This window comes from Pollachius pollachius (genome assembly GCF_949987615.1).
Source record: "Pollachius pollachius genome assembly, chromosome: 9".
NCBI classification, from domain to species: Eukaryota; Metazoa; Chordata; class Actinopteri; order Gadiformes; family Gadidae; genus Pollachius; species Pollachius pollachius.
The window spans coordinates 23568024-23578540 of record NC_136942.1 but is presented as its reverse complement, the minus strand read 5'-3'; the positions used below and the strand labels follow the sequence as shown (position 1 = coordinate 23578540).

Sequence of the window (10517 nt, the reverse complement as noted above, 5' to 3'; positions counted from 1 at the left end):
TACACTTTATAATTAATAATTATTGTTTATACTGTCTGTTTTGTTGTTTGTCTTGTCCTTACTTTAGCATTTAGTTTAGCATTTATCTTAGTGTCTATTTGCGTTAGTACTTTGTATCATTGCTTATTGTATTTTTTATCCTGTGTTGTTCTACTGCTGCTGGGCTGTTGCAAAAAGACAAAGATCCTACAGTGGATTGATAAAGTTGTATCTATCTATCTAAGCCTTACCCTCTCCCTAACACAAACCCTCTACCACAGAGCCACCCTGTGGCACGGCCATGTTTCCTCAGGTCACTGGACGCCTTTTAACGTTCATTTTTATTTGGGGTCTGATTTGTAAGAAGGAGGGGGATCTAAATCTAGTACTAAAATATTTATTTTTGAGTATCCATAATGTATGATTAATTGAAAATAATTATTTTTGAGTATCCATAATGTATAATTATTCAGTTTGTTGCATCCTGAATTTTCACTGCTAGTTGCTACTGAATTGTACACTCTTGACCTTCAAGCTATCTAGCCAGACCAGACACGGTACAAGTCCTTGGTAGATGAGGTCATCATGAAACAGACAATAGTTGAAAGCTCTTTATTGCTGGAATTCCAATATGCATTGACATTAAAGGAGAAACCAACTGAGAATGTAGAAAGAATGTAAACAACATAAATGATGCACTACATCTTGATTATTCAATTCAAAGGAGCAGAGGAACCCAAACCAAACTTTGGCTAGCTGCTGCCATCGAAGCCTCCATGTTTATCAGCAGCATCGTCCAAGAACGTGACTCACAGGCTCTAAAGAACTAACAAACTTAGAATGTCTGCTTGGTCTTGTGAAATGTATCAAAACAAGCCGCATATCAGCACATTCCTGAAGAAGTACAGCTCATGAACATGACAATAATGATGTATGTTGGATGAGATGGTTGACTCTTCAACCCCATCATGAACTGAACACTACCGCTACATTGCTGTAACTGCCTAGCAAAACATTTATTATTTTAATGTATCTGTTTATAGTCTAGTCATTCATTTTAAATTATATGAATTATTTTCCTGAAGGTGCTTTAAGTATTATTTGTTACAAATGGCCAAACCATTGCTCAGCTATTTGTGTGTTGCAAGAATGTCTGTTTCGAGTTGACTGCACCTGCTCCCGGCTAATTCCTGATTAGAATATCTTTTCTGGGATTTGTTCGGGGAATAATCTTGCCTGTTAATCACATTTTTGTGAAATGCAACCCAAATTGTCTCTTTACAACTCTCGAATCTTAACTGCAGCACCTTAACTTAAAGGTGTCTTGTGTAGGATTTAGTGACATCTAGTGGTGAGGTTGCAAATTGAAACAAACTGAACGTGTTCCTTGTCAAGGATTCTTCCCTTGGATTAGGGTGGTTTTCCCTGCGCTTATGTGGGCATTCTCTTTTTACTGTTTGTGGAAACCCATTCAATTCCAGTTCAGCGTTTGTATGCTGCATTGCTTCCCCTCTTTGTACAGATTCAAATGCATCACTGAATATTAATGGTAGGCCAGTATTGAGTGTTGTAAGTGGTCAACACTCAATACTGAAACCGAGGGTAGGTCGTCATGACTCTGATCACAACCAATGAGTAGACCGCTGTGCACGCAAATAGCCGGGTAGGTAGAGAGACAGGTAGTCGCGACAGCCGCAGATACCGGATCTATTTTCCTTTTTTGTCGGAATTCAATTGATTGATGCATGGATGTAAGAAATAATTGTCTTCAATATTTGATAAGCCGAGATTTAACACAAATGTAAATAAATAGGCTCCTAATAACCGTGCTCCATTCATCAATATTTAACTTTAGGCTGTCACTTACAGTACATCTCGATAATTAGAAGCAGTTATTTCAGGAGGAAATAAGTCGCAATTGTGTTAGTGCTTTATTAAGAATTTAGCATAGAGCATATGGGGATTAAAAAACACTATCTTAATGGCACTAGAGTGGATTTCCAGTCAAATTATTTCAAGATTTGTATTTCCTTATACGCAAAATCTATTTTTCTATTTCCGTTTTTCGATAAAGGAGCATGAATGACCAAACTTAGCAAATGGAACGGATTTGAAATAAATGGCATTGCAATAACTTCCTCTAAATCCATTAGAGTTAGGAAGTTGGCCGATAGACCTGCTCTGGGTGCCTTTGGAACCCTGAGCCACTGCATAAAAGGGCGACTGATTCAAGTCCCCCATTTCAGGTGGGTTAGAGATAGAAACGTATGCTTTCTAAAGGCCCCTGACACACAAACCAACGCCAAAGAACTACCCACGACGAAGACAAACTGATTGATTCCTTGCGTTGCCTGTGTCTTGGCCAAGAGGTACTTGAACCTACCAAAAAGACTACAGCCAACGACCAACTGTATCTGCCAACCAGCAGGTGGCAGAAGTCTGTTTTTGTCTCAGAACATTTATTAAATAAAGCTACTTGTAATTTGAGAATTTGTGAAAATTATGAATGATCTTCAAGAGGTCGATAGCTGCTTTGTCAATTCAGCTTCTCTTCCCATGCATTGATTTGCTACATTTATATATAGGCTGCTTTCCAAACTGCATACTTTTTCTGTTTACTTGTATTACGTACTGCAGCTACCTTTACAAAGTGGAGGCTCCCCAGGGAGGGAGGAAGATCCTCCTTAACATTGTTGAGAATAAAAAATATAGATTGCCCAGACTACTGTAATGAATTAATGCCCTTAAATATGACCACTTTAATGCCTTTGTATATGTAATGTTTGTTTCCCTGGGTAAAGGACATTAGCAACCCCTTTCGCCTATTGAAAATGACTGCTTGAGGACGTTCCTTCCTCAGCCTTCCATAGACTCCCTTTCATTTCCCCAGCAGTGTTGGCGGCCGGTGAATAACATGGGGATAAATGCGAGAGGAGGAAATTCCTCCACTGAGTGGTTGTAACTAGCTAAGGGGTCTGAAATGCGCCAAAATAGCCCTGGCTGCGCTGTGAACCAATAACCAGGAGCCCTGGCTGCGCTATGAACCAATAAGAGGAGCCCTGGCTGCGCTATGAACCAATAAGAGGAGCCCTGGCTGTGGAGTAGCCTGGAGGGAGGGGTTATCCCCTCAAGTCTAGGCTACGAGAACCAACGAACCCGCTCAGTCGTACGCCTCGTTTCCACCGAGCGGTGCGTTACTGTTCGTTGCGGTTTGGTGCTGCTCTGTTCGCTTATATTGGCGTTTCGTTGGGTTACCAAGCCGTCTGAAAGGGTGCCGAAAACGTTGAGCTACACACGCCATAATTCTGAAAACACTTTAAAAAGGTGTTTGGTATGACCAGGTCACTGATATCTTTGCAACACAAACAGCGAGGAGCATTGAGTTGATCTATAAATGAAGTCCCGCAATCTTAATTGTCTTAACACAATAACCAACATTCTGAAACATCCATTAACATCCACATTTGCCTCAAACAATGTTAGGCTTACAGCCCATGTAAATAGTTGTGAAATAATGTTCTTTTAATTGTTTGTTACTCTGACCGTTCTGTTTGATATTGTGGAAAGGATGTTAGTGAATGATTCAGAACATGACGCATTTTAAATGGCATCACTTTTCGTCTTGTATCTTCATTTTGTCTTTTGTAGCAGAAAATAAACATAACCAAATTACAACCAATAGCTTCAGTCATTGAGGGCAAAAATAGGCCCAGATTTTTTTAGTTTGTTTTACAAATCAAGACTAGGCCTGATTTGACCTATTGGTTTTGCATCCTTTCCTTCTGCCCTTGTAGTCAAAGACATGCTGCCCACCAGCTTTCAAAGTACAATGGTGTCACTGGTGGATTTGTATCAATTGTATTCACATAGTTGTCCCTCCCTGCTATTTTGTAGTTCACCAAGACACCCTGAAACAACTTCAGTCTCACATACTTATGCCACCATACACCACCAACGGTGCAAGCACGCCAATGGCCACCAAGCGCGCAGTCCTTCCTCCCTCACTTTAAAAACCATCGGTTTGTAAAGTGAGGGGTACGTACCACTGCAAAGTACGTACTGTTGCACATAGTACGAATACAATTGGGTCAAATAAGAGTTGATGTCACTGATCAGCATATATGTACACCACTCATCAACCTTCGAGGGCTCAGTCGATGTAACGTGTCCTCTGCTGCAGAGGATTGTGGCTTTGAAGAGCCTAAAGCATGCTGGCTGCATACTGCGAAATGCGACCGGATGTGGTAAAAAAAATCCAGGTATTTTTGGCATACTGCATTTTCCATAATATGTATTGGGCCATGCTAAATCTTTTTCTGGCATACGTATGGGTTTTGGAACGCAGGGATGGTCTCAATCTTTATAGGGCTGTCAAGTTCTGGTGGGTTGGTCGATATGCACTTGTTCAATTCTCATTGGTCGAACACTCGCTGGTGCTACAAATATAAAAATATATGAGGGATACATGCCGACCGATGTATTTTATTTTTGAGTGATGGCTATATTTTGTTAGAAATAACATTCAATATGAATGAAAATAATATTCAAGGCTCCGTAATTGAGTAAGTTATAATAATAAGATGGTCAAACTATTCTACTAACTGAACATTTACTCTGCTACAAACTATTTTACAGCGTGTTTTCTAATAAGTCGTTGGTGTGGCAGCATTTGTTTAAAAAGGACGACAAAAGGCCTATTTTTCCTGTTTTCTGCGATGCTCCGTCGACTATGATGATTAACGCCCGAAAGGCTTCGAGTGTAAACGGGTCAGAGTACCGGACTTGGCCCGCATCGCAGCGTCATCCGACCGGACCCAATCCTAAACCAAAGGCTTGGACCAGGAGTGGATCTGAAGCCAACCTCCAAACGGCACTTCGGTGATATTTAGGCTAGCAGGTAGAGAAGAGTGCACTGTGCCCAATTCACTTATTTTAGTCGTATAGTCGGTCGAATTCCAGTCTGCCAAGACTCTTTGGTTGACTACAGCCATAGTAACTTACCAATGGGGTTTGCTTGGATTTATTCTTGTATGTCTACAACTCCCCATGTTGATCATTTTAGTAGTCTTCTGAAAAACGTTGTTTTCCTTTTCATTTATTGATGCTTTCACGTTTCACAACCTTTTAAAGCGGTATTCATTTGTTATGATAATCCTGTACAACAAAATAGAATAAAATGTAGGCCTACCATTGGAATGGTTTTCCAGCAGTCGCAAAGCGAACATCATCTCATAAGAGGATCTTCTTCACTCTTCACTGTAGGGCTTAATTGTATACTTTATTAATATTTATCTTTATTAAAATTAATATACTTTTATATTTGTTGTAGTTTTTGCTTTGTAGAAACCTAACTATATTGTAGCGAAGTGATTTCCGAACTTGGACTTTATGTGTACAACTAAATTGTCATCAAGACCTTTCGCGGACCTCTTAGGCAAAGGATAAAAAAAAAGATAGAAACACAGGCAGTGTCTGAGAAAAGAGAGCCAGCGCCCCCTTTGTACAGAAGTATTACTGCAAGAGTCTCACGGCCGGTGAGAATCAGTGGAAAGATAAAGTCAGCAATGCTGCTTATGCTCCCAGAGTGTTTATTTAGCAAACACACGAACATCATTGAAAAACATTACAACGGAAAACATATGTTGGAATGCAAAAAGCCACACTACTTTTGAGATAATATCGAGCCATAATATATTTACCGAACAATATCTAAAATATATTTATTTTCAATTATCTACATTACTTTTTCTATTATTGTACAACTGTGTATTTCAAGAATACAATTCCACATGGCAAGTGCACTAACCTCACGTAACACCAGTGATCCACATACCACAGGTTGAAAAACAAGTGGTCTAGTGGATAGCATGTGTGACTCCCAGTCCAAATATTCTGCAGCCTGACCAGTAGAGCAAGATGCCTCACCAACCACCTGCAACTTAAGGACAGCTTTATAAAATGGCTGATGTCCCATTGGATGAAAATGTCTCTAAAATCCCTGAATTGATACTGGCTGACCGATTGACTCACAACTTCTTGAGTCATTGGTTTCTACATCCACAAGCTGCTTCTGGTCGTATTATTGGTAATAAACGTTGTCTTCCCCTTTCGGCGTAAGGTCCACCATATTAGCATCCATTAGCCATTTGTGTTTAATAGCACATTCTGCATGCTGCACTGCATTCATTAAACCTTGTTCTTGGTGGACTGTTCTTGGGGTCATCTCTTCCACTTTCTACTATAAAGTAAAATTCAAGGTAATTGAACACGTACAACGCTACGGCGTCTGGATGAAAGGCACTAAAGTATGCCATGCTTGTCATTGCATCGGGATTTCGTGCAGTTGCCATAACAACGGTGCTTATCTAAAAGCCAATTGAAATACCGTTGGTCCTTTTCAGGGAACAGGGGACTAAGTGAGCTTGGATTTTAATGGTCATCCCATATTAAAGTTATTCAGAAGCATGTCTACACAGTATTCCGGTTGTCTGGTTGACACAGGCATGGAACTTTTTTCAACAGCCCCCTGGCCGTGAAAACAGCAGGAAGGGTTTTGCTATAAAATAGCATCTTACGAGAGTAAATGGTCATCTCTATTTTCCTAGAATCAGACGCGATTGTTATCGGATGGTTTGACTCATGAGGTAGGGGATGTAAGTTCACAGCAGCGGTCAGGTCAGAGGTCAAATCAACCCCAAGATTTCAAAACATTGTTGAATAATTAATAATATGAACAGTTAGCGTTTCAGAATAGTGTGATTGTCACCGCTCAAATTCCAATCCATAAGTGTGATTTACAAGAGGCCAGATGAGAGCATGGAGGTGGCCCAGTGGTGGACTGAGCACCTCCCAGTGGGTCTGGCATCCAGGTACTGCCCCCGCCCTCTGCCTATAAAGCCTCTCACAGCAGCAGGGGCTTCAGAGACGGTCCATCCCCTCTCCTCATCCCCTCTCCTCATCCCCTCTCCTCATCCCCTCTCCTCATCTTCTCTCCTCATCTTCTCTCCTCGTCGCCTCTCCCGGCCGAGCCACTCTGCAGGGGCATCTCCGGACGACTTCTTCAGAGGTGAGGCGGACATCTCACGTAGTCCTTATTCAAACCTTAACTCCGTTTACAGTAACTTCCAGGATCAAAGTTTTTTTTTTGTTATGGCATTTATCTATCAAAATGTGAAACTGAATGAACATCATTAGTTGTATTCTAATCGTTGTATTTTATGGTTCGATTATAGTTGATTTGTTTGCCTTAATGTCATTGTTTTAATGGGGGCAGATGGATCCAAACATAATATGTAATGGGTTATACATATTTGTGCTTCAACGGGACTGCCATAAGACGGGTTGTTCATAGTGTTGATCCTCTCCCTGGCTTCACCCTGGCTCCACCGTAGCTGGAGATGCTCTCTTCAGACTGTAGCTCACTCTCTCACCTTGTGGCCCTGCAGGCGGCTCAGAGCACGCCTTGGTTCTCTGCCCTCCTGCCTCCGCTCTGCCAGGATGAGGTCCGCCCTGCACACCGTCATCTGCTGCTTCCTCTTCTCCTCCTTCCTTGCTCTGGAGAGGAACACCGACACAGGGGCCGCAGACGCCGCTCTGAAACGGAGGTGAGTCCAGGTGAAGGAATCATGAATGAAAGTTTTGTCCTCTTGTAGTCCTCAGGGCATGTCTTCTTTAGCTTGTGTTTGTGTGTGAGAGGGAGGGAAAGACGTGGTTCTGTTGTGTTTGTGTGTTAGTGAGAGAAAGGTAGCGTGAGAGGGTGTGTATTTGAGTTTTGTGTTTGAGAGCAACCGGGGAAACGTTTTTCTATTCAGTTTCACTGGAACCAAGCAGCCCTCTTTGAGCAGAGAGGGAAGAAGGGAATAAATGGATTTCTGATGTACTCTCCGGTGATATAATCGCAGACAGTGTTGATGGGTGTTGAAGGTGCGCCCCCTCTGGCAGGTTGGCAGTATGGCTGCAGGGCCGCGTGAAGAGGGAGCTGTGCCACAGCTGTGCGAGGGCCAGCCAAGCCGGCCCCCCGCCTCATTCTGAGGCCAGACACGAGGAGGGCCCGGAGGCCCGCGCACTTCAGCAGAGGTGAGGGGAGAAGCTGACAGCTTTTTTAAAATAGTTTTCCCAAATTGGTCAATTGGTCAGTATTATTATTTTTAATTTCATTCCCTCTTTTGCGCGCAGTTTGACCGACAGATCCTCAAGGTCATCAGCGAACAAAAACTCTGGATGCTATCTGATAACGTGCACGGTGCACGACCTCATCTTCCGGGTCCACCAGATCAACGACAAGACGATCGACCCCACTGCCCCCGAGGGAAAGATCGGGTCCCATGGCTATGGACGTCGCCGGCGGTCCCTGAAGGACGGACCCCTTCGTGGAGCTCCGGGACGCACGGTCGTCCGTTCGTCGTTGTAGAGAAGGCTCCCGTCGGGTACTGACAGACTTGCGGCTGATCAAGGCAGGTTCACGCAGCGGTTTGTACCCGAAACACGTCAGCCGATCTGAGACCAATAAGAAGAACTTGGGGACCACGTCGATGAACCTTTTCCCGCACTGGAAGGCGATCTTTTGCACCAACACAGTCTCACATCCCACCCGAGCTTTGTAGCTGAAGAGCAGGTTTTACATTGAACGCCTGTGAATTATGGATGAATGAATGGACTTCATAAGAGTAACTTTTCTATACTTCAGCTGGCAACGCAGATCTTCATCTGTCCAGTGAGATGGAGGGGAGGGGGGGGGGGGGGGGGGGGGGGGAGACGGGCTCCAGGGGCCATGGGGGGAGGGAGACGGGCTCCAGGGGCCATGGAGGGGAGGGAGACGGGCTCCAGGGGCCATGGGGGGAAATCAAACCCTGGATTCTTTCATTCTTCCCAAATTGCACACAGTAATACTCAATTATGAACTGATGTGATGAGATATGAGAGAATATGTGTTTATTTGAGGCGTTTTTAAAGGATTTATAAATGTGTTCCGCTATAAAGGCTTCACATTTGTATATATGGAAATGTATGAAGTTAAAAACAGGCTATAGACTTATATTTTTATACAATCTTACATTCAGATGAAGTAAATATACATTTGTATGTTCAACTATTTAAAAACATCGTTATTGTGTAATTGTTTCACTGACATGTAACCATTTTAAGTACTAAATATATGACTGCTGTAATTAAAATCTATATTTTCAAATATATGAACCTTGTGTCATTTATTCAAACATTGTGACTATTTATGCTGTTCAGTAATCAGGATTACTTTCACCCTGATGCTTAATGGCCTTTTTTTCGAAATGTGAAATGGACCGTATCATCATTTGATGATATGAAATGATTAGTGGTGGACCATTGGAGACCATCAGAAGTCTCGTGTCGGTGGCGTGCAATACTTCTTAGTCATCTCGCGGTGAGCAGATGAAACTGCTCTACTGCCCCCTATCTTCTCAACGGACCCTATTACATGTTGCAACGCATTATATGTTCAATGTATTCAACATAATATGTCCACCTATAGGCGTGATAGTACATTGTAATCTGTAATGCTTTTTACACAAATAATAATCAGTACACATAAGCTGACTGAGGCTCGCTCCAGGTGACACTCGCACCAGGAGGTGAGACAGAGCTGAGATACTGGGTTTAATCGAGGGGTCGTGGCTCTCATAGGAGGTGGTGGTAGTCATATAATAGGAGCAGGGCCTAGTAGGTGTCATAATAACATGTAATATTTAGCATACATTTGTCGTATTGCCTTACAACCTATAGTCTTTTGTGAATAATGTGAATTCACTGGCATGTTATTTACTGTAAACAGCGGCTTGAGTTGTGTTGTCATGTTGTTATCAACAGGCTTGAGTTGTGTTGTCATGTTGTTATTTCGAGGTGCTTGAGTTGTCTTGTCACGTTGTTATCAACAGGTGTAGAGTTGTGTTGTCATGTTGTTATCAAAAGGTTCTTGAGCTGTGTTGTCATGTTGTTATCAACAGGTGCTTGAGTTGTGTTGTCATGTTGTTATCAACAGGTGCTTTTTGTGTGTATTTATGAACCTCAGGGAATTATGTGATTTGGTGATTCAGTTTTAAAATGTAATCTAGATTCAATCAGATTACGGTATATTAATTAAACAGAAACCTTTTATAATACGTTCCTACCAATAAGGTTTCCATGACAACCTTCAGTGGAAAGACAACCACATGAGGCACACTGTAAATATATATAACTAACATATATGTTAGTTATATATATTTAGTCTTCCTCTTAATGTAGGTCTAATATTAGCTATATTTATATATAAATATAACTAATATTAGAACAAGAGGAAGACTCCTCATTGGCTTTGGTTGTTAAAAAGTTTTAGATATTGTTATATTTATTATATTATTTTTTGCTACCTTCATTTCTGAGTGGAAGTTTCTTTGACTGCCCAGCTACTCCTCTGTTGCCCTGTATCTCTGCGTGCTGACGCTATGCAAATCAACCACCGTTTGACTGTTAAGTCCAGTGTTTATCTGATGTGCAGACTTTACCAGGCCCCAGACTGGTAA

General features: G+C 42.0%; 1 protein-coding gene across 1 annotated transcript; it reads left to right on the top strand.

Annotated features, from left to right (window-relative positions):
- Window positions 1-7476: 7476 nt before the first annotated feature.
- On the top strand, window positions 7477-8389 carry admb (adrenomedullin b; the record flags this gene model as incomplete). The annotated part of the gene is made up of 3 exons (XM_079743605.1): window positions 7477-7583; window positions 7921-8055; window positions 8155-8389. The coding sequence occupies 3 exons, from the start codon at window positions 7477-7479 to the stop codon at window positions 8387-8389; spliced, it is 477 nt and encodes a 158-aa protein (XP_079599731.1).
- Window positions 8390-10517: the final 2128 nt, after the last annotated feature.